This window comes from Mauremys reevesii, linkage group 8 (assembly GCF_016161935.1).
Source record: "Mauremys reevesii isolate NIE-2019 linkage group 8, ASM1616193v1, whole genome shotgun sequence".
Lineage (NCBI taxonomy): Eukaryota > Metazoa > Chordata > Testudines > Geoemydidae > Mauremys > Mauremys reevesii.
In genome coordinates, this window is record NC_052630.1 from 91,596,697 (window position 1) to 91,621,782 (window position 25,086).

At 42.5% G+C, this 25,086-nt stretch overlaps 1 protein-coding gene across 3 annotated transcripts in view; it reads right to left on the reverse strand.

The window, feature by feature from the left end:
- Window positions 1-1,049: 1,049 nt before the first annotated feature.
- ROR1 (receptor tyrosine kinase like orphan receptor 1) overlaps window positions 1,050-25,086 on the reverse strand; it is a 240,878-nt gene continuing 216,841 nt past the window's right edge. For all 3 annotated transcript variants that reach the window (XM_039486399.1, XM_039486401.1, XM_039486400.1), the window contains 5 exons: window positions 21,174-21,301; window positions 20,380-20,697; window positions 19,179-19,424; window positions 8,779-8,990; window positions 1,050-4,060 (listed from right to left, as the gene is read on the reverse strand). In XM_039486399.1, coding sequence (XP_039342333.1) covers window positions 2,636-4,060; window positions 8,779-8,990; window positions 19,179-19,424; window positions 20,380-20,697; window positions 21,174-21,301 — 2,329 coding nt within the window. In that variant the 3' untranslated portion in view covers window positions 1,050-2,635. The remainder of the gene's footprint in view (window positions 4,061-8,778; window positions 8,991-19,178; window positions 19,425-20,379; window positions 20,698-21,173; window positions 21,302-25,086) is intronic.

A 25,086-nucleotide genomic window follows, 5' to 3' on the forward strand; every position in this document is an offset into this window, starting at 1 on the left:
GAGAAGAGTGGGGAGAAAAGTGGAAACCAGGAAGGAGACTGCATTCATCTTGCATTGAGCAAGATATCAACAATATAGTAAAAAAAAAAAAAGGTGTGTGCGTCACCTATGCATGAGAACGTGATCTTCCCAAACATTTTGATTTTACTAATGTAAAATTTGAGTTTGTTATGTCTGGGCACAGAGATAAAAGTTTGATCAAAGGACACAAAACTCCAGTGTTCAAAATATCCCTTTTCTAACACTTAGAGTTTGGAGCAATAGTAGCCTGCAGCCAGGTGGAAGTTTAGTATAGATGGAATTAGTGATTGATCTTTGCCTCAAATACAAAACTTAACCTTAAATACAGCAAACGTCTTAATTGCAATTCAGGATCTGAATACAATTAACCTGGAAATGACATGTCAGCTCCGTGGGCTCCGTATAGATGAAATATTGAAGACCTGGTCATAAAAGTATTTATTGCTTAATTATTAATGGGGTTCTTGTTGCACACATACGCCCAGATCCTCAAAAGGTATTTAGGTGCCTAACTCCCACTGAAATCAATGGGGGTTAGGACTCAAAAAACATTTGAAGATCTGGGCCATACATCCCCACACATACACACTGTGCAGAGCTTTTGCATGTATGCAGCACTGAAGTCTCACTTAAGACCTTAACAAGGAGCTTATTAAATGGTATGCTGGAGTTCTATTCCAGGGCTGAACTTCACCGACAGAGAATAGCACAGAATGCATTATTTTCTCAGTGTTATTGTATTATTGCTGTCTTTTTAGTATCTCCCCAAAATATCTGCATGGTCAGGTTTTTTAAATAAAGTTTAAAGATTCGTATATTTCCACATCAATTGTCATAAAACATGATGTGCAAAACCCTGCTTGTTTTACTCAGGTGATGAGGTGTTCTGGCTTTTAATAGACTCCTTGCTTGAGTAAGGTGAGCAGGATTTGGCCTTCCATCAGATTAGGTTTTCCAAATACCTATTATACCAAGATTCAGGAAATACTGATTTTAATATTAAAACAATGTTTTAATAAACAGCAGCATAAAATAATCAGTGTTTAATATCATCTCTGGTGTGTGAAATACAAAAATGCACATATCTTCAGTATAAAATAGTCTTTGGCATTACAGTTTCATGCTTGCCTAATTGAAATGCCCATAATTAATAAATCAATCATCAAGTAATACAGTGATTAAATGCATGCAGTGAAAACAAAGAAAAACAAAATATATGTATAAGGTAGTGGCTGAATATCACCATAATATATTTCAAGAATATCTACAGCAGGTTAAAAACAAAAAAGAAACAGACCAATATATAAAATGCAGCGATGTATTTCACTTCTGCTATACAAAACACTTTTGTGCAAAAAGATGTGAAAAATAAAGTCATATTATACAACCATGTCAACTGAGCAAAGGATTGTTTTAATTGTGTGGACACAAAAGATATTATTTTAATACAAACAACATTGTGAAAAGATGTAATGTACATAGTACTTTTGTAAATCATTAAAGTGGTTTCAAAATGAATAATCTAGATTGATTATACCTGAATTAATTTCAGTAATAATACATATGTAATTTTTCTAAGTAAAAAGTTAACTTTAATTCACATTATTTTAACTGATAGACAAAGTTGCCATAAATGTTTTCAATCCTTGATGGAATGTGGATTTCCCATTTTTAGGGGTTTCTGGAGTCATAGTCACTGAAATTATGTACTGCTCTGAAACAATAAATACTTCTTGGGAAAACTGATTGTCTCATATAAAATTGTGGTTTGAAGCTTTTTCATTAAACAGTTGCATAGCAACAAAAGGATACAAAATTTCTGTTATAACTACACATATAAAATTATGAAATGTTAACTTTGAACCAGTTGATTCATGCTCTGAAATTAAAATTCTTAATTTAATCTCCTTTAAAAGCAATTTCTTATAACTCCATCCATTTTTAGCAGACATTACCAGATTATTTTAGTAGCCTGTGAGTTGCTAAGTCATTCTACTGAATGTCAGGACATTTTATGCAGTTTTTTTTCCGTTTAAATATTAACTCAGACTCTCACCTCGGGTGAAAAACAAAAACCTACCTGAAATAATTAATCTAGCCATCAGATGTCAACATTGAGTCACATATTTGAAATACCACTCTTGACTGAAAAAAACCTTACAAATGTTTAAACTAGCGATAGGAAGTGAATTGCATACCCAATAAATCTCTGAACATTTGCATCTCTTAAAAAAGTGATTGACAAATATTAAAATGTTTTCAGAGTAATAAAGTTTCCATGATATAAACCATATCAGAGCTTTAAACAGCTGTGACAAAGTGTATGATGGTCATCACAAAGATTTTTTTTGTTTTTGTCCCTTATTGAAATAAACATTAGTTTGGTACTTAAAAAAATGTCTGTTCACATTGTTGCATGTTAATACCACAATGATTTTTATCTGGTTGGTGTCTGCCTATCCTGTTAAACACAGTTAAACTTCACAGAAGATACTTGTTGCAAAAGTCTGTTAAACAACCAGAAAAATCTTTAATAAAATATTTGAATATAAATCTTTTCTACTTCTTTCTAATTTGTACTGTAAATAGTTATATGTACAAAGGCCTGATTTATTTACAACTCTGCAGAAATCATAGATTCATTAGGTCCATGAATATTGGGGTCTCCTAATAAGGATGACTGTTTAGAGTCAATTTTGTATGGTTTTTGAGTTTTATTTCCAAAAACTGTTACACCAATTCCACTTGGATGACTTGGAATTGACATATGAGATAGCAAAGGTATATTTGCATCCTGATTGGATCCTGAAGAAGGCAAGCTAGTCACATGACCTGTGCTAGTTGATCCACTTGCACTGCTTGGCGAACGGCTCTTTGGAGGTGGACAGTGCTGAATTACCCTGGGTGGGCCCGGTGGTTGGTAGTGGGCAGCTGGGAAAGCAGCATATCCTGGAGGAATCGGGTATCCATTGATTGGAATAAATCGCTGGTTTTGAGGTATTGGTGGTCCAATGAACCCAGCAATTTGGCCTTGTGGTATACCCTGTGCTGGAAACATGTAATTAGGGTATCTAGGATTACTTAGGTTACTAACTGGGCTTGCACTGAGTGAAGTTGTTTGAGTGGTGGCATTTCCACCAGAGGGAGTAGTAGAGCTAGTGTGACTTGAAAGTCCCTCCCAGGAACGCAGCCTGGCATGGATATCTTTAAATCTTGGCCTCCGAGATGGAAGATCATGCCAGCACTCTGTCATCAAGCTATACATTCTGGGAGGACAGTCTTCAGAGCATGGTAATAATTGTCGTTTCCTGACCATCTCTATGACTTCTTGATTACTAAATCCATAATATGGTTGGAGTCCAAAGCTGAAAATCTCCCATAAGACTACACCAAAGGACCAAATATCTGAATCAGAAGAGAACTTGCCATACATAATTGCTTCTGGTGGCATCCAGCGAATCGGCAGTAGGGACTTACTTTGAACTCTGTAATAATCTGCTGAGTATATTTCTCTTGATAGTCCAAGGTCTGAAATTTTCACATGAAGTTGTTCTCCAATTAAAATGTTGCGAGCAGCAAGGTCTTTATGGACAAAAAAATGACTGGATAAGTATTCCATTCCTGCTGCAATTTGAACTGCAATATGCAGGAAATCCCCATGGTCCAGACTGGATTTGACAGTACCGTCCTCATCACTGCTACACCCAACATCTGAATGTGGCGATCGCATGATAAGGAATTCATGGAGGTCTCCCTGATTCATATACTCAAAAAGCATGCAGACGGGTTGTTCCTGAGTCACAACACCTAGGAGACAGACAATGTTAGGGTGATGAAGTTCTGCCATAAGAGATGCTTCTTGCTGGAATTCTGTCCACTGCTGAGGATTGTTAAAGTCTTTTAATGTCTTGATAGCAACAAGCTGAGCATGATCCATGCCTGGAAGATAGAGATGCCCCTTGTAGATTTTTCCAAGAGCACATTCACCCAGTTCTTCCATGAAACGAACAGCAGAAAGAGGTAACTCCTTAGCTTTGCTCTGTTGAAACAGCAAATCAAAGACTAGGTTATAATAATAGTGTCAAAAAGGTACCTAAATTAGAGACCTATTCTCTCAGCAAGGCCACAGACCTGCAGCTCCCTGCAATAGTATCTATAACTCAAATGGCAGTAGAAATACTGTGCTTCTGCTGTGTAGGGAGACCAGATAGGGAAGAAGCCATTTAGGGACACTCTGTATTGTTGATCCAAGCTCCGTAGTGGCTCCGTCCACAGGAGTGTGGGTTGCCACCACTAGCAGAGATATTGCTGTGACCACATTGCAGAAGTATTGGGAGCCTGGTTGAGGCTGGGGATTCCAATACTCTAGAATCCATGCAGTTCCTCACTGAATGCTTCTTTACTCCTGCTGTGTATGAGGGAGGAGGATTTCCCTGTACCAAAATTAAAAATAACTTTCCATCCTTTACACAAGACTGCAGGTGAACAAAGACTGAATATAGGATCGGTTATGGTCACAGTGCGGCAAAGAACTTCAACATGGACTTAATTTTAATCACACGACTAGTCCCATTGATTGCAGCTGGGCTACACACATGCTTAAGTCCAGCTTTAAGAGACCAGGGCATATAATGTTAGGTGCAAATTTATGTTTTAACTCTGACTTAGGACTCAGTTAAGTTTCATCCTAGAGTTAGTTAGTTAACCCCTTGGGGTACAAAAGAGATTAGTTTCTGTATACTTGAGGGAGTGTACAAGCTCTCCCCCACCCCCTCAAAAAATCAAGAAAGTAGAATCAGCTGGAAAAACATCAGACTTTGGTCAAAGGAGAATAGAAATGAGGGCCAAATCTTTTTCAAACTTGGTTGCCTAACTTAGGCAGGTACATCCATATTCAGACACTTAAATAAGCAAACTTATTTTTAGAAGTTAACGTCAGCGGGTGCTCAGCACCTCTGAAAATCAGGTCACTTACTGAGATGCCTAAATTATGGACTTGGTAGCCTAAAGGTAGGCACCTGAGTTTGGAATCCACATTCAGTAAAACTGTGTAGTCAGAAACATTAGCATTTGCTTTCCTGGAATATTGTCAATGCAGTTTTTTGCATGAGTAATATGCAAAAATTGACATTAAAAACAATTTTAAAGTTGCGCACTCACAGTAAATGAATTCTAGTTATACTGACCACTTACAAATTTTAGATAAATATTTCATAAGGAAAAAAATAAAATCATAAAGACATTTAAACAAGCAGCCAGTAGACTGTATGGTGATGGCAGGAAATTAGCTGTATTGTTGAAGAACAGATGGTTTATATTATATAAATCCTTTAGGCTAAAACTTGTTTAGGTCTGGCATATTGTAAATTATATTTTAGTAATGAAAGTGAAATGACCTCTGTCTGACCTCAGGCAGGGTTTGTCTGTTTGAACCAACATAGTGGAAAACTATGTAAGAAAATGAAGTCATAAAGTTTTGGCAGGAGGGGCTCATTTCACGTTAAGCGGTTATAAATCTGCTTAGTTTTTGTTTGACAAGTATTTGTCATACAGTGGTGTACAAAATGTAAAGAAGTGTAAAATACATACGAGGCATCACGCCAAAGTAAACCAAGTACAAAGGGAAAATACAAAGAATGAAGCCCACTGCTTCTATCTCTTTATCAGTTGCTTCCATTAGTTGAATGACAAGATGGACTCAGTTTATTATATTCTCTAAGGCAATTAAGTACCTTAAAACTGAAACAGGCTTTTGGTTTAAATGTTAACATTTTTATTTGGAAGAGTAAACACACATCCACCTCAGTATGAGCTAGAACGTTTTTAACCAATGTTGACATTGGTATTGGATACAATATTTTAAAATAGAATTCTACTTCCTTTCTTTTTTTAAATTTTGTTTGAAAGGCAGCCAAAACAGTTGTGTCAGTGGGACAGCCAGCCACTCTCCCAACAGGAAAATATACAATCGTCATAAATGAAATCAGGTGGTTTTTGCAGCATATCATTTTAAACATGAAAAGAAAACACTGTGGTCTATATTTCCAGACATTTACGGGCAAGACACTTTGCCCATGCTGTGTGCATAAAGCATTAATATGTTGGTGGTCAGGAGTAAAACCTGAACCCCACTAAGTCAATGGCAAAACTCCCATTGACTTCAGTGGGGCCAGGATTTCCTCCCAAGTATCTAATACAAAGAAAGGACTAAGATTCAAAATTTGGATCCAGTGAAGGGGAGGTTTGGACATGGGGTTTGGTTTAGGCACATCTTTAGTCTAATGTGTACTGTATTGAACACTAGATTTATATTGTGATTTTCTATGGGCATTAACAGATAGTCCCTCATTTTCATCATTCTGCCCCTTAAAGTAGAAGTTAGGGTTAGGTTAGTTTTTGTTTTTCAAAGTACTGACTTCTACTTTAAGGGGCAGAATGATAAAAATGAGGGACTATGTTCTGTGTGTTTATTGGACTCAGTTAATTTGTAATGTAAAGTACCATAGATCAAATTTTGGCTGATTTAGCACCTATATAACAATGCATCAGCAAGAGACTGCATGTATGGTTTATAAATTGTGTAGAATAGTGCATCCTGACACAAACATTCCCCAAAGGGTCTAATACCTGGTTAGACCTGACTGCTTTCCAGCAGCTATAATAACCAGTTAAAAACAAACAGAAATCTCACAAAGGTGGTTTCCTCTAGAATTTCCAGCTAATGTTTGCAGACTCTAGTGATTAAAGACTAAGGCTTGGTTAATATTAGAATGTTTGAGTGCTTTGCTGTATGAAACCTCTGAACCATTTACTGTTCCCTGTCCCTGGTACAAACCTTGAAGAAGAGGAGCTGGCGTAGTTTTTTGATCCATGAATGATAAAATGATGGTATAAAGATTCATATGGAGTCAAAGGCATGGTCTCAGGTAAGGAAGATTAAATAAAATATGAACTAAAAACAGTTGTTTGCATTACATGTGTAACCACGCAGGGAAGCCATGGCATGCCGTCTTCACTGCCTTCTTCAGTTATGTATTTTCACTAACGAGTGGCCCAAATGAAAATCCTGGATTCAAACATTTCTGAAACTTGATGCTTACTGGTTTGGGCCCCAGCTCTGTTTTTTCACTATCCTTTTGTCGCCTTATAACCCATCTTCCTTCTTGAATCCACAAACTTATTTTTCTAAATAAGGTTCTACAGTTAAATTTTTCTAAGTAAGGTTCACATAATGAAATTATAACAAGACTTCACAATACAAAATGAATGACTTGAACTGGCAAAGTCAGCACTCTGTTCTCTCCACACAGTAGATGCTGTGGGATTACCTTTATTGTTAATTTAATGATGAAATATAAACTTCAATCTAAACTTTCTGCAGAGTTGGCTTACTCCTGGGATTTGTCCCTGCAAGGTCCTTTTATATCCATCTCTTTCCCCAGTTGCTTCTGCCCATGAGAGAGAGAAAAACTACCCCTGGTCAGTCTTCCAGCATGAGTCAGCAGAATAGCTCTGCCTCTCTTCCCCTGAGAGGTCCTAAAGCCTGACTCCCTGTCACATGGGCATGCTGCAAATTCAAAGCACAATGGATTATTTAAACAATTTTGCCTGGACCTTCTGCTGACTAATTCTTCATAACCTAAGACTATGAACCTGACACTGAAGAGCAAGCAGTAGGCAAGCTGCACATCTCATGATTGCTATATCAAACCTAAAACAGATCTCTACTTACAAGCATATTCACATATGGAGAGCACAGATCCTGAAACGTAAGTGTAACCTCCTTTTCTTAGGCTGAGCGACTAAAACTGCCATCATTCTGAAAGAATATCTTTGGCGTGTACAGCAATATTTATAGAAGGAAGGTTATGCACAGTTTGCATTGCTCCTAATGCCTGAATCTGGATTCATTTTGCTAACTAAAATAACAGCTTGCCAACAGGTACGTCTAGACAATTTGATGTAAATTATTCTGCACAGTTTTCTAATGCATTATGTTTTAGATACTGAGGATATTCTCCTGCTTGGAAGTGGCAGAGCCCCATTTTCAGCCATGCAAGTGGCTGCTCTGGACATTTCCAGCACCTGCCCTGCTAATAAACAATGAGCTCATTGCTAATCATTTTTGCAGTGTCTTAACTGCTCGGTGAGGCTTTTTTTTTTTAATTGGAAAAAAGTGCTTCATGAAATTGGAGTTTCAGTAAAGAGGAACAAAATTAGGAGTCAGGGAAGAGGGGCCCTATGTTTCAATAAGGCAGGCTGTAAATATGGATAGGTTTTGGTGCTTCATTTTGCAAATATCTCTAAAGAATGTGTAAACTTGAACATACAAGGAGGAGAGCATTTTACAGTGATTTCAGCTGACTAACAGGTGAGGCAAGGATACAAATGATCCATTAAAAAGTGTCTTCTGAAACAGCCAATAAAATGAAAGAATTCATCTTCCTCTCCCCCCTTACTTACTAACTAGAACAAGGCCTCCACGTCACTTCACAAGCAGTTGCTTACTTCGTTAAAGCAAGCTTGAGTTTCTTTTCATCCAAAGATATATAGACCATTTGCTTTATGCTGCACCGTACAACGTATAGTATAATGATGACAACAGAAGGCGTTCAAAAAGTGCAGCCAACGACAATGACAGAGACTGTGTGATGGAAATCAATTGGGTAATATTTCAATTCTGGATTGAGCAAACCATGCTAATTCCATGCTCTTCAAAACAGCAATTTACAAGGCAGAAATCAGGTGCACGATTACCTTTGGTTTGTATGCATTTAGCATTGACATCTCGACATTTTGCCCTCTGACGTGTTTGGGCTGTCTCTGTACTGGAGGGGAGGAAGACTTCTGGTTGTTGCGGCAGACGCAGATGAAGAAGAACAACAAGGCTATGGCCAGGGGAATAGTAACACTTGGCACCAATATATATAGGATTTCCATTTTATTCTTCTCCTTGGAATCTTTGGAATCTGGATCAGAAAAGAAAAAGAAGGTGAAGATAATGAAAACACATGAGGCATAAAATATCTTATGCAAAATAGTAAACTCCTGTATGTGCTGGAAATGCTTGAGAATGATAAAACAAATGGTGAATAGTATTATTACAATATATAGTGACTTCTACACCAAAAACATTTTAATGGGAGGAACACTTACTGCTGGTGTTGTATTGCTATAATATTAACATAACTACTTTATTTGTTACTCAACAATTATATATCAACAGGGGAGTGGATGACTTAGTTCTAAGGCCAAGGAGACATTCCTCTCTGGGTATCACTTCAAATTTGGTCCTGGTCATAAAATGGCTGCAAGTCATTATCATCTTAACCACTTGGTGTGAAATGTGTTGATAGTATGGCTTTAGTTCTGAGTGGACCGAAGCCTATGGCAAAAGTAACTTCAGAATTAACACATTAATTTGGCAGCCTCAGTAAAGAACAGAGTATCAGGTCCAGTTTTTATTTATTATGTGTATCACAGTAGTGCCTATAGGCCCCAGCTGAGATCAGGGCCCCGTTGTGCTAGGCACTGCACCAACATGTAAGAGACAGTCCCTGCCCTGAAAAGCTTATAACCTAAACCGACAAGGCAAACACTTCTGGACTGAGAGCTCGATTGCCACTCTCCCAGCAGAGTTTTGTTGTCAGGGTCACTAGGCTTTCTTATCTGGCTATTTTCAGAAGGGGGAGGAAGTGGGTAGTAAACAGAAGCATAGGGAGAGCAATTCACTTGCCCAAGAGCATAATGACCCATGCCTGCCAATACCTGGGGGGGGGGGGGGAAAGGGCGGGGAGGACGAGTGAGAGCAGCCGGCTTCCGTAGTATTACTGAGCATGCTTAGGCCATGTGAGCATGCTCAGTAAGAGACAAGCAGCAAATCGGGGGCGGAGGGGGGTACCTCTCCCACACGTCACCTCTGATGAGTCAGTGTAGGGCTGGGAACTGAGCCCCACATCTCTTGAGTCCCAGTGAAGTGCCCTTTCCAGTGGACTATGCTGCCTTTCATGGTCTCAGCACGGAGACAACTACCATGGAGGCACGCAGTGGTTTCCAAAGTAGTCAATCTGACACTTTGCAAGAGCATGCCGAAAAGAGCTCAGAGTGGGATTACCGTATATATTTGTTCATAAGCCGAATTTTTTTAGTAAAAAGGGGGAGCGTCAGCGAAAGGGGTCAGCTTATGAATGGGTATAGAGAGGGGGAGAGGTAGGACACAGCTCCCCCCCCCCCAAACAGAGGGGGAAAGAAGAGGCAGCAGCGCCAGAAGGGAAGAGGCGGGGCCAGAGTCTCTCCTCTTCTGGCCATGCTGCTCTCCCCCCAGCCTCCGAAGCAGCTGCAGCTCCGGGGCTGGCAGGCTGCAGCCACGCCACCCGGCCTGCTGGAGCAGCTCCGGCTGGGCCAGAGATATCCTCCCCTGGCCCACCCCAGGTAAAGTGGGAAGGGATGGGCTGGGGAGAGTGTGGGGAGGTCCCGGGTTAGGGGTGGGGTCATGTGGAGGGTGGTCATAGGGGTTACTCCCCTGACCCCCAGCATCCCCCACAAAAAAATTTGCCCGCCAGTTGCTGTCCTGGCCCATGAGGGTAAGTTGCTGGTGGGCCGGGACATTTTGTTTACTTAGGTTTACCTCCGTGCCTGCGGATGCTCGAGGTAAACAAACTGTCTTGGCTCGTCAGCAGCTTAGCCTGATGGTCCAGGAGCCAAAGTTTGCCGACCCCTGAATTATAAGGTCGGCTTATGAATGGGTCATAAAAATTTGACAATTTTTACGTATCCCTCTTGGGGGGGTCGGCTTATGATCGAGTATATACGGCACATATAACAAATTAATACTGTAGCTACAGGCTACAAAGTGAACTTTGGAGAATACCTTTTAAATCCCCAGCAAATAATTATTCACATTATTAGTGTCAGATTTCATGTATCTCCAATAGGGCATGACACTTGCTGGAGGCCATAGAGTGTGTTTCTCTAGTGAAGACTTGACAGTTGTTGAGTTAAAATGAGATGAGGTAGGCCAAGAAAGCCCTTCTTCTTTCCAAACAGGATGTGGTTGCCCTGTGACAGTAGTCATGAACAAGGCTCATTTAGTGCTAAATGCAAAGCTAATTATTTTTCTAATGCATGTTTTGGCAAAGAAAGTTGAAGCTTATAATTGACTTACTTATTGGAGTCTCTTCTCCTCTTGTTGCACAAGGGACTTATGCAAGCAACTCCTCTTCAATGCTAACATAAGCTACACGTATAAATCCTGTATGCATCACACAGGATGGCCAAGTGCCTAGGAATCCACATCCTTACACACAAGTCAAATTTGGCTGAGACATTTTGATTCCACTGGGGATATGTAAATAAATTCAGACAAGCCCAACAGTCTGTTAATGTTTAAGCCAAACCAAGTTAATGGGAAAAATCCCCACAGTTTTTAAAGAAAACCTGCAGTGAATAGTTATAATGCTGTAGAGAACTAAATGGACATCGGCTGGCTCATATACTGAGGTGGACAAATAATTTGCAGACAGCTATTCATTAGATGTCTTTCATCTCTCTTTCTAGTTCCCTCTGGAGGATCCTGACTTTAAATTTACATTACCTCCCCACCAGCATGCCCCAGACTCTCCATGCATGTCTTTTAGCTATGGACCTGCTCTCCCCACTCCAAATGTTTCTGGATATTAGTCTAGCTATGCCTTTGCTATGCACTGCTCTGCTTTCTCTAAAGTCATTCCATGCCACTCACTTCTGCAATCAGTCTCTCTCTTCTTTCCTTCATGCAAGTCACTGTTTCCCACCCTCCCAGCACTTACACCTCCAGTCATCTGACTCCCCTTATTTGGTTCCCCTGCTCACAGAAAATTGTGCGTCTGCTGCCCACACTTAACTTTTGGATTGCCAGCTGTTCTGCCCTCTTGCTAGCTGCTACCTATTCCCTTGCAGCGGGGGTTGGTTGAAGAGTCATTACTAGGCTCTCTGAACTGGCTTTTTGCAGAATGGATGGGAAGGGGGGGCTTTCTACAGATAATGTTTTTGTGTGCACACGCGTGCATGAGTGGCCCTCCCATTAAAAAAACCCACTCTGGGCAGGTGCAAACCCCCAATCCATTTGGGGATAGTGGAGGAGTTTGCCATCTGGAAAAGCTGCCTCAGCAAGAGCAGGATAGAATGTAAGTGCCTGTAAGGGCCTGCTGCCAAAAGAGCCTGTTGCCGGAGCCCAGTCCAATTCAAGCTCTACCAAAGGAGGCTGAGCGAGAGCAGGGCCATTATGACAAGACACCTTGAAACATCAGCCAGATCAGTAGGACGAGAATGTCCAAAGAACTGAGTCAAAGAAACCACAGGTGCCATGGCAACGAAGGAGAAGGGACAGATCACCAGCACCAGAAGCAGCTGATAAATCACCAAGGATAAGAAAAGCAGTGAGACCTTTGAAATGGTCAAACAGCTTTTTGCCAGAAGCACCCTTTCAGATTTTGGTAGGTGGGGGCAACTTTAACAGTGATTCCTGGGGCTACTTAGGCACTTAAACTCTATTTTTTTGACAGATAGCTTAGCAATTAGCTGACAGGAGCCCTGTATCTAATTCCTTTATGAAGGAAAGAAATTTAAATAAATATTAGACCCACTCAGCTCTAATAAGAACATGTTCTGACATCTTGTGGCAAATCATTTAAGGGACACTGGTTAGGTTTAAAATGTTAATGTATATTCTTACTTTATTACTAACTCCGTGGAGAGAGAGACACTGTCAGGACTCCTGGGTTCTATCCCAGCTCTGGGAGGAGAGTGAGGTCTAGGGGGAAGCAGCAGGCAGCAGATACATCTGGGTTCTATATAAGAACATCAGAATGGCCATACTGGGCAAGCTCAATAGTCCATCTAGCCCAGTATCCTGTCTTCCAACAGTGGCCAATGCCAGGTGCCCCAGGGGGAATGAACAGAACAGGTAACCATCAAGTTGTCCTGTTGCCCACTACCAGCTTCTGGCAAACAGAGGCGAGGGACATGCAGAACATGGTGTTGGATCTCTGCCCACCCTGGCTAATAGCCATTGCTGGACTTACCCTACATGAACTTATCTAGTTCTTATTGGAACCCTGTTATAGTTTTGGCCTTCACAACATCCCGTGGCAAAGAGTTCCACAGGTTGACTGTGAAGAAACACATTTTTTTGTTTGTTTTAAATCTGCTGCCTATTAATTTCATTGGGTGACCCGGGTTCTAGTGTTATGTGAAGGAGCAAATAACATTTCCTTATTCAACTTTTCCACACCATTCATGATTTTATAGACCTCTATCATATATCCCCTTAGTCATCTCTTTTCCAAGCTGAAAAGTCCCAGTCTTTTTAATCTCTCCTCATACGGAAGGTGTTCTATACCCCTAATCATTTCTGTTGCCCTTCTCTGTACCTTTTCCAAATCCAATATATCTTTTTTGAGATGAGGTGACCAAATCTGAATGCACTGTTCAATATGTTAGCATACTGTGGATTTATATGGAGCCAATATGATATTTTTCTCTTATTATCTATCCCTTTCCTAATGATTTCCAATATTCTGTTAGCTTTTTTAATTGCCACTGCACATTGAGCAGGTGTTTTCAGAGAACTATCCACAATGACTCCAAGATCTCTTTATTGACAGGTTCAGCTAATTTAGACACCATCATTTTGTATGTATAGTTGGGATTATATTTTGCCAAGTGCATTACTTTGCATTTATCAACACTGAATTTCTTCTGCCATTTTGTTGCCCAGTCACCCAGTTTTGTAAGATCTCTTTGTAACTCTTCACAGTCTGCTTTGGACTTAACTATATTGAGTAATTTTGTATTCTCCGCAAATTTTACCACCTCACTGCATACCCCTTTTTCCAGATCATTTATGAGCACGTTGAATAGGGCCTTGTCTACACTGCCACTTTACTGCGCTGAAACTTTCTCGCTCAGGGGTGTGAAAAAACACACCTCCCGCGCTGTAAGTTTCAGCGCTGTAAAGTAACAGTGTAGACCAGGGGTGGGCAAACTTTTTGGTCCGAGGGCCACATCTCGGTGGGGAAATTGTATGCAGGGCCGGGGCTGGGGGTTGGGGTGCAGGAGGGAGTGTGGGGTGTGGGAGGGGGTGCGGTGTGCAGGAAGGGGCTCAAGGCAAGGGATTGGGGCAGAGAAGGGGTGCGGGGTGCGTGAGGGGGCTCAGGAAGGGGGTTGGGGTGCAGGAGGGGTGCAGAGTGCAGGAGGGGGCTCAGGGCAGGGGTGCAGGAGGAGTGTGGACTGTGGGAGGGGGCTGAGGGGAGGGGGTTGGGGTGCAGGAGGGGTGCAAGGTGCAGGCAGGAGGCTTAGGGCAGGGAGTTGGGGTGAGGGGTGCAGGAGGGATTCGGGCTCCAGCCTGGCACTGCTTACCTAAAGCGGCTCTGGGGCAGAAGCGGTGCACACTGGGGCCAGGGCAGGCTCCCTGCCTGCCTGCCCTGTCCCCGTCCCACTCCAGGAAGCACTGTGGCCCCTGAAGGGGGAAGGAGGGAGTGGAGGGCTCCACATGCGCTGCCCTTGCTGCCCACATGCGCTGCCCATTGGCCGCGGTTCCCCATTCCCGGCCAATGTGAGCTGTGGGGGGTGGAGCCTGGAGCCCTTTGCCCTCCCGCCCGGAGACTGCAGGGACGTGGTGCCGGCCGCTTCTAGGAGCGGCACAGGACCCATGGCACCACGGGGGGCAATCCCACAGGCCGGATCCAAAGCCCTGACGGGGCCGGATCCATCCCGCGGGTCGTAGTTTGCCCACTCCTGGTGTAGACAGTGCACCAGTGCTGGTAGCTATTCCCGTTGTGGAGGTGATTTCTTTTATTGCACTGGGACAGCTCTCTGTGTAGTGCCACGATTACACAGCATTGCTACTGAAGACATGCCCTTAGACTGGCCCCAGTACAGACTCCTGAGAGACACCACTATTTACCTCTTTCCATTCTCATCTTCTATTCCTACCTTTTGTTTCCTGTCTTTTAACTGAAGTGCTCTGCAGTGCTTTCAGGATCATCTAACGATCCTTAATTTACTTTAATGATAAGCCTTTTGTTATCTTAATCACCCTGCCTCTGTTTATAAACAAACTCCCTGCCCCAAAGGCTGTGCTGCTCCCAGCTTCCGAACTCATCACATCACACTTAAGCTGTTGCAGTTAAGAGCTCCGTCTGGGGCGAGGGTGAGTAGACCTCCCCTACGAAACTCCCTGTCTCCCTTAAATGGTGCCCCTGCTTTTTGCAGCAACAATTGTGATCATTTTCACCTGTGTTCTCTCTTCTTCCCTACTTTGCCTGGCAGGAAAAAAACAAAAACAAAACTATTTATTTGGAAGCCTCCGTGTTCTAACATGTCCTTAGGCCCCGCCCTGCCATAGTGAAGGCCATCATCTCTCTTCGGGAGTCCTCGTGTGTCCTACTGTTTTTTAAGTCAGTGTTTTTTTAGGGCAGGTGCAGTGGATTTTATTGGCACAAATGCAGGTCATACACATTTTGATAGCGGGTGAGTCTCTTGCCCTGTAGGCCCCAGATTTTTCTGAGAGGGCCAGTTCAATGGAGTTAATGGCCTGAGGCAGGGTAGCATTTAGTATTTTATGGAAAGGCTGGGAGGGAACATTTTACTGTGGACACTGGGCCAGCTGAGTGTGTCTGTGTTTTCAAAGCTGGATTTGTGCAAGTGCTGAGAGGGCCATGCAGATGCCTATTACAAATCTAATTAAATGCACACTTGAGCTGAAATTTGGGTCCAGTTCAGATCATGCTGGTGGCAAAGTTCAAATGAATTCAGATTTAACTTTGCACAGCTGTTCTTCTTCTTCCCATATTTGCCACCTTATCCCATCTTATGCCCTCTCCCCTTCCTTACGCTGCCATTGCAGCCTCTCTCCGAACTGCTCCTTTCAGATCAGATTGTGGCATCTAGGCACTGGCTGAGGGCCACAACACCACAGCAGGGGGTGAGGAGAGGGGACTGAGGAACAGTTCCCCATGCATCTAGCTGGCTCTATGGACTGGTGAGGGGTGGCTTGACCCACAGCCTCATCCCTTCCTTTGGTAGTGACTTCCATCCCCAGGGCTGCTAGAAGGGAGCTCCCACCTAGTACAAGGACTGCAACTGTCCCTGCCATAGGCGCTGACTCCATGGGTGCTCCGGGGCTAGAGCATCCCTGGGGAAAAAATGGTGGGCCCCGCTGATCAGTTCCTCTCCGTCCCCCACAGCACCTCCCGCACGCTGCTGATCAGTTATTCAGTGGCGATCAGGAGGTGCTGGGGGGGAGAGGAAGAGGGGGCAGGAAGAGGTGGAGCAAGGATGGGGCACTCTCAGGGGAGGGGGCGGAATGGGGTGGGAGGAGAGGGGTGGGGGGCAGCAAGAGGCAGGGTGGGGCCTTGGGGGAAGGGGTGGAGCAGGGGGGGGAGGTCAAGCACCTCAGGGGAAATCAGAAAGTCGGCACCTCTGGTCCCTGCTTCCCCTCACAACTGCATTAAGGAAGTCTCTATACCACACTTTGCCTCATGTGTCCTTTCATGCTACTGCACACCGTGCCAATACACCCAGCCCTTCCCCCCAAATCCTCTGGGGAGGCTTCCTACACTTGTCTCTCCACAGCCTTGCACTTGGATTATTGTCCCACACTACAGATTTGTCTGCCAAAGACATCACAGGCTTTATCAACTGCTACATATGTGACAGCTGAAGGGGGCTCCTCATAACAGGTCGCAGACCTGGGAAATAAAATGGCCAAAAAGCAAGTAGGGTTGCTAAAGGGGCCCCTGTTTTTAGTACTGCCGGGGGGGGGCCCACCTGGGGGTGGCTGCTTTCCCCACTTGCCCACCTTCCCTGAGGAAGAGCAACCAATTGGAGCTGCTGCAGGAAGCAGGCAGAGTCCCCTCCTTCCCCTTAGAAGCCCAAGCTGTTCTCACGGGAGAGGAGGAGGGAGCAGAAAGAGCCAGGCAGCTCTGGGTAGCTCCGCTCCCTCCTCTTCCCTCCTGTGAGGTGAACAAGGGGATAGCGCCTCTCCTCCTTCCCCCTTGCAGCACTTGGCCTGGGAAGGGGGAGAAAGAACTCTTGCAGCCCCTCCCCAGCCTGGGAAAGGGGATTAAAAGCCCCAGGAGCTCAAGGAGGAGTGGAGGTGAGGTGGCAGTGGGACAGAACAGATGTGGGGGAAGAACTGATGGGAGGCAGGATTGCTTTGGAGTTGGGGGGGATGTTAATTGTTGTACAGGGGGATGGGCAGATGTCACAGTGATGATAGACCTCTCCCCCACACCCCCAACACTTTTTTCAGACCACTTTAAGCACCGTTAGAACCAACTGGAGGCAAACAAACAGAGGCATAGGAACCAGTTAATCCCCTGCAGTGTCCCAATCAAGTGGAATTACCATTCCTATTAAGCAGCAGTCACTACCATGAAGCCTCATTAGGCTTAAATTGGTTCCCTGGGAGACATCCCAATTAAGTCAGTTTCCCAATTAAGAAGGTCCCAATTAGGAGGAGTGTAAGATATTTTTAAAATGTGCCTGAATTGGCTTTTTCAGCAAGTACAAAAAGAGCTGAGCAGTAATACTTCATACCTACACAGCTCTTTACATTTTCAAAATGCAGAACAGCTCCTAACAATTGCACCTTTAACTAAACAACCAGCCACCTGACAGGATTCTATTTATTTATATTTTAAATAGGGACCCCGTCTCAGGATCTAGACACCTTAATATAATTAATCATGCAGTAAATACAATTAAACCTTAGCAGCATTAAAATCTTTCTACAGGAATTTTGTGGGCAGGCCAGCCAGACACCTACCCCTTCATCATCTAGGAAGCACAACCTCAGCCTTCTCCTTAGACCCTATCAACCAGATGTCTTTTATAGTGTACCCTAGAAGTCACCAAATTTGGGCTATTTCAGACTAGAAGGGAGCAAGTTCCAGACTCTTGCAATCCTTACAGAGAATGGTCTGCCAGCCACCATATGAATTCAACACAGGGCATCACAACTATTAAGAGAGACAGTGTTGACTATGTAATGTATATGTTCCCTTTTTAACAAAAAATCTCAGCACAAACCTGAGCCAAAGTCCATTGGAGTCATTGGAAACCTTTCCACTTACTTAAATGTGCTTTAGTTGAGACTCAGAATGCATATGATCCATAAGATAGTCTGATTTAATAAATGTTCATAACCATAATCAAAATTAATTTTTACTCAAGATTGGCTACTGAACATGAAAAAGCACCTCACTTCCAAGGGGAAAGTTATCATTATTGCCATCGCTTGTGTGCAACATAATCATTTGTATGAAACCTTTTACCACAAATTACCAGAACAAGAGTCTATTGTCATAAGGCTCATTGCTAGGTGCATTTTCCAACATGTACCCACAAGTAGCAGTGTTTTCTTCTTTACAGAATATCTGTATTATTAGTTTTAATGAAGACTTAATAAAATGGGAACTATTTATTCAGATCTTCCTCCCATTCCCTACAAATATCAGGAGTTCAGATAAAATGGGACCTGGATTTCAGCTAACCCTGAGTTTGTAAAACCTAAACCCAGGTGCTGAAGTTTTACAAAATCAAAACCAAAACCCAGCTGACAAGTGTTTTGCAACCCACCCACTCCTTTTTTTAAACAAAGGCTGAACTGTATTAAGCTAGGCTTGCATTTATTAAAATGATTAAAAATAAATCAAAGGGAAACAATTTTATAATGCATTTAGGAGCAGTGCCCACAAAGCCAATTGTAGTTCACTAAGAAGTGATATTAATTTTAACGATTACTTTGAAAATGTAGAACACATGACATGCTAGAAACACTTGTGCTTCAACATATCATTGAGGAGGTTTAATCTTTACAACCTTTCCTAATAAAATATTTTCATGCTGTTGCTTCAGTTGCTTACCAGATGCACAGGTAAGAACTGTAAGGTTTCCCTTGTTGGGGAATTTCCTGTTTCAGATGCTGTGGCTTTAGTTACAAACACTGCATGTAGTCTTCTTTACCAGAGCTCCCTTTCCAGACACAACAAAGGCGTTCTGTGTACAGCTACACAGAACGTATGTGATGGAGCACAACTGTATGGATCAGACAAATGTTACACTTTTTCCTTTAAAAAACAATTAGAAATAAAATGGGACGGTTCAGTATTTACCACATGCTGGGATGTCACAAAGCTCAGACTTAAAATTTTCATCTAAGGTAAAGCACCATGGCGCTTCCTTCTGATTCCCTGGATTTCGACAATAGGAATGGCCCCCGTTTAACTCTGGGTATCTGATGGCGGTGAAGGTATGCGTGTGCGGATACTGAGAGTTCCATGGCTGGCACTGACGTCCAGACTTTGTCACACTGACGGTCCCACGGTAATCTATTCCAGTACTGTTGTAACATTTATGATCTGAAAAACATTAAAGCAATAATTGATTGCGGCGAGTCAGAATGCTACTGTATATACTGGCCACTAGTTGATCTAGGAGTGCATAATTAACCTCCTGGAGACTAAGCGCAATTCTGCTGACATGGGACCTGGAAACCAAATTCAAGGAGTAAGGGGTCCCAATTTGTTGTGGCTGTAACACTGGGCCTGCCTTGCATTCGCATTCCTGGGAGGATTTAAAACTTATGCTTTAGTAATGAAAACAGCTTACTCTGACTATTTTTAATAAAAAATACATAAGAAGAGTCAAGACTACAGTGGGAACCTGAATCACATTAATATAAAGGTAGAGAACACATGGGACACAATAAATAAATAAATAAATAAATAAATATTTCTTATTTTGGACAGATAAACATTTGATGTTGCAGTAACTCAGTGACCAAGAGTGCGCTCCTGTCAATGCCTGTAGTTATGCCTTAGAATAACATCTTAGGCAAGTACGGTCTGGGCCTGATCCTGTGAGCCTTAATCATGTTGACTAGTCCTTAATCACATTGACTAGTCCTTAATCACACCAGCAGTTCCATTAAAATATATACAACTACTGCGGCAAGGATGTCTCACATGTGTAAAGGTTGCAGGACCAGGACCGTAGATGTTTACTGATCTTAAAACATTACAAGTGAAACCATCCTTTTTGTTAGTTAATATTAACAAAAAAAATCTGAAGCCAATTAACAGCTATCAGCGTAAATCCAGAGGCAATTTAAGAAAATATTGAAAAAGTTATTGTGAGTTTCCATAGGTTCTGAAAGAACCAGCTCAGTCTTGCACCAACTTGACGCAAGACTATAATGATTGTGAGTTTTCAGAGTTCATGACTAACCCATTTTGGGGCAGAGAGTGATTAAAGCTTTTAAATGCTGACCTGATCATTCTTGCACAGGTAACTAAGTCAGCAACTTTCACTTACTTTTATTTATAGGATCTGCCATGGGGATTCCAATCCGGATACAATTTACAGATTCCGGGCTATCTGGCTGAGGAAGATCTTCACAGTTTGGCAGCTTTAATCTCATCAGAATCATAGGATTGGACCTTGCAAAAATATACTCTGTCTGACAAAGGACATTTTCCAGAATTTCACATTCATCACGGCACAGATCTCGGGGCTTTGGGGCTGGTGAGGTCTCATCGCAGTATGGGAAAGCGTAGTGGCACAAAGAAGGAATGGCAAACTGGGAGCATTTATCAGATAAGTGACTGGAAGTGCCAATCATAGTGAAGGCAGCTGTAAGACACACAAAAGGATTTTACTTAACATGACAGGAGTTTTAGGCTCAACAGCATAATTCGTACTTTGTACACATTCAACAATGGCAAATTACTAAAGTAAGAAGAACAAACTCATTTTCTCAGGAATTACAGTAATAACTATTATTTTAGAACACTAAATTCCAGCAGGTACAGATGCACATTCTAGAAATACAGGATAATAATTATTTTAAAAGTTGGTACAATGTTCATTTCAGTGAAAAAGAAATTACATTTTGTGTCTACATTGCACTGATTTTAAGCTGTCTCAAAACACTGAAAACATGCTATATACCAGTCCGGATTAGGCTTTGCTGTGGCGAAACTCACAGCAAGTGGGAAGGTAACAAAAGAGGATATAAGGAAAAAATAATGTTAGTGGCAAGAGGCTGTAGCAGTTCTCTGGGAAAAGGTGTGTATTTCTGAGAGCTAGAGGCAGCATGCTTTACCTACCTGTAATCTGATTTTCTATTTCACCCTGCATATGTACAGACTCCATATAAATTGTTCGATTCCCAATAAATCTTGCACAAGCAATCCCTCTGTATGGCTGGCAAAAACCATCCTCTTCATACTCGTCACTAAAAACAATCATACACACAAAAGGCTAAAATACAACATATTTTAAATGGAATCGGTAGCAAAAAGTCATTAGAGGGAGTTCACATTTATATTATTATAGGTATTTTTGAGGGTTCTACTATGTTTGTCTGGCGGTGCAGAGAGCCTGCATATGGCCTGCCACTTAAGACTGTGTTAAAGGATTAAATGGTATTTAGGTGGTGCAGAAGGCATTGCACAGACTTCATACTGTGGTTGACTATAAGGGTAAAAGATTCTGTTGGTGGTTTTCAATATCCTGAAAAAGCGTCACAGAGTGAAATACACAGAACATACACATTTATGCTTCAATCTTTGTAAAGGCAGGTAACACAATGTTACAGGTCAGTCAAAACCCAGGCTAATGGTGTCTTAAATGTATGAATTCTACATTAGGGCAAGACTGTATTCTGGAATGCTATCCAGTCACAATCGGAAGAGCAAACTGGGATTGGTTGAAAAAAAACGGATTTACATTATTTTAAATAACAGAGACGCTCTTTCTACTACTGAAACTGTGATGTTGGGAAAGCATTTTCCAAATCTTCTACTTTAATCATTTGAACCTAAATGCAGCAGTAAAAGCAACGTTGGACAGAGAAAGAAACAGAAGGGTGTGTAAAACATCACAGACCGCTCAGCACTCACAGCTAATATGTATAAATGAGGAGGAGCTCCTTCCACATTTAGCAAATGCTATAAAATTGTTCATAAAACAGGGCAAGAGCTAGAATGGGAGCCCCACAGACACATTTGCTTCATTAATTACTTTGTATTTAGGCATTTAATACATAAATACAGATGTGAAAATATTTGCCAATATTCTTCAAACAAGACTAGGAAAGGAAGTTACCAAACCTCAGACAAAGGAACCAGACACTGTTTAGTTTGAACAGAGAATCAACAGCTAATAGTGGCATGTAATGCAATTCCTTTTCGGAAGGAATCAGGGAGAGGGTTGTGTGGGTCACTTGGTGTGCAAAAAGCACTTAGCTGCATTGTGTGGCCCTTTTGATTTCACATTTTGAGAAAATCTGATACTGGAGGAAGGCTTGCAAAGATGGATAGAGCATTTATACAGAGATCTCAACATACAGATCATGCGTAACTGAATATATGAGCAAGACACCTGGCTACCTCCCTTATTGTTCATGCTGGCATTTGAATCCTGGGGCAGGCAGGCAGTACCATCCAAGTTATCCATGGATTACAAATGGGGAAAGAGGGCATTGATATAGCCCTATATATACATAGACCATGCAAAATCCATCCTCCTCTGGGTGCAGGTTTTTATAAACATTCTATTAATCATCAGGTTATGACATAGATAGGAAGAAATCAGCCTGCCATTTAACAAAGATACTTTTCTCCCCTCTCCCACAGACACTGGATGCAAGTGCTTGGAAATACAAATTACAACTTGACTCCTTGATGCCTTCCACTTGTATGCACAAGTATTACTAAGATTGCCCAATGTCTTGCCCAGTGACCTGGGGGAATTAATGGGATTAAAATGGAGGTGGCCTCAGGCATCTTTCAGGCCTCCCTTATTTAAAATTACTGGGGCTGTAGATTCAGCTTCATGGAGCGATGGCTGCAAAGGGATTGAACAGTTGTGTTGCTTAAGCATGCCTGGCACGTGAAGAGTTATATAAGCTACAATTAATGACATTTTTCATGCCTTCTTGTTCTTTTTCTGTTAGAAATAAAATCACAACTCTCATGCTCTGTCTCACAGTAAAAAATATAGAAGCATGGCGAGAAAGGCTCAGCTGGTGTTTCACCTCTTATCATTATATTAATAAATCCAGACACCTGAAGGTGCAGAGAGGCACCTAGTGGGATTTTTGAAAGCACCTAGGCACCTAACTCCCTTTGTTTTCTGTGGGAGCTAAACGCTTTTGAAAATCTCACTAGATGTCTGCATCTTTCAGCACTTAAATACCTTTAAAAATCTAGCCCTCAGAGTCCTAGGTCACTTATGTACTTTTGAAAATCATAGAGTCATAGAATATATTCAGGGTTGGAAGGGACCTCAGGAGGTCATCTAGTCCAACCCCCTGCTCAAAGCAGGACCAATCCCCAACTAAATCATTCCAGCCAAGGCTTTGTCAAGCCTGACCTTAAAAACCTCTAAGGAAAGAGATTCCACCACCTCCCTAGGTAACCCATTCCAGTGCTTCACCACCCTCCAAGTGAAAAAGTTTTTCCTAATATCCAACCTAAATCTCCCCCACTGCAACTTGAGACCATTACTCCTTGTTCTGTCATCTGCTACCACTGAGAACAGTCTAGATCCATCCTCTTAGGAACCCCCTTTCAGGTAGTTGAAAGCAGCTATCAAATCCCACCCCCCCATTCTTCTCTTCTGCAGACTAAATAATCCCAGTCCCCTCAGCTCTCCTCATACATCATGTGCTCCAGCCCCCTAATCATTTTTGTTGCCCTCCGCTGGACTCTTTCCAATTTTTCCACATCCTTCTTGTAGTGTGGAGTCCAAAACTGGACACAGTACTCCAGATGAGGCCTCACCAATGCCAAATAGAGGGGAATGATCACGTGCCTCGATCTGCTGGCAATGCTCCTACTTATACAGCCCAAAATGCCATTAGCCTTCTTGGCAACAAGGGCACACTGTTGACTCATATCCAGCTTTTCATCCATTGTAACCCCTGGGTCCTTTTCTGCAGAACTGCTGCTTAGCCACTCGGTCCCCTAGTCTGTAGCCATGCATGGGATTCTTCCATCCTAAGTGCAGGACGCTGCACTTGTCCTTGTTGAACCTCATCAGATTTCTTTTGGCCCAATCCTCTAATTTGTCTAGGCCCCTCTGCATCCTATCCCTACCCTCCAGTGTATCTACCACTCCTACCAGTTTAGTGTCATCTGCAAAATTGCTGAGAGTGCAATCCATGCCATCCTCCAGATCATTAATGAAGATATTGAACAAAACTGGCCCCAGGACCGACCCTTGGGACACTCCGCTTGATACCGGCTGCCAGCTAGACATGGAGCCATTGATCACTACCTGTTGAGCCCGATGATCTAGCCAGCTTTGTATCCACCTTATAGTCCATTCATCCAGCCCATACTTCTTTAATTTGCTGGCAAGAATACTGTGGGAGATTGTATCAAAAGCTTTGCTAAAGTAAAGCTTTCCCCTCATCCACAGAGCCAGATATCTCATCATAGAAGGCAATTAGGTTAGTCAGACATGACTTGCCCTTGGTGAATCCATGCTGACTGTTCCTGATCACTCTCCTCTCCTCTAAGTGCTTCAGAATTGATTCCTTGAGGACTTCCTCCATGATTTTTCCAGGGACTGAGGTGAGGCTGACTGGCCTGTAGTTCCCTGGATTCTCCTTCTTCCCTTTTCTAAAGATGGGCACTATATTAGCCTTTTTCCAGTCATCTGGGCCCTCCCCCGATTGCCATGAGTTTTCAAAGATAATGGCCAATGGCTCTGCAATCACATCCGCCAACTCCTTTAGCACCCTTGGATGCAGCGCATCCGGCCCCATAGACTTGTGCTCATCCAGCTTTTCTAAATAGTCCTGTACCACTTCTTTTTCCACAGAGGGCTGGTCACCTCCTCCCCACACTGTGCTGCCAAGTGCAGTAATCTGGGAGCTGACCTTGTTCGTGAAGACAGAGGCAAAAAAAACATTGAGTACGTTAGCTTTTCCACATCCTCTGTCACTAGATTGCCTCCCCCATTCAGTAACGGGCCCACACTTTCCTTGACCACCTTCTTGTTCCTAACATA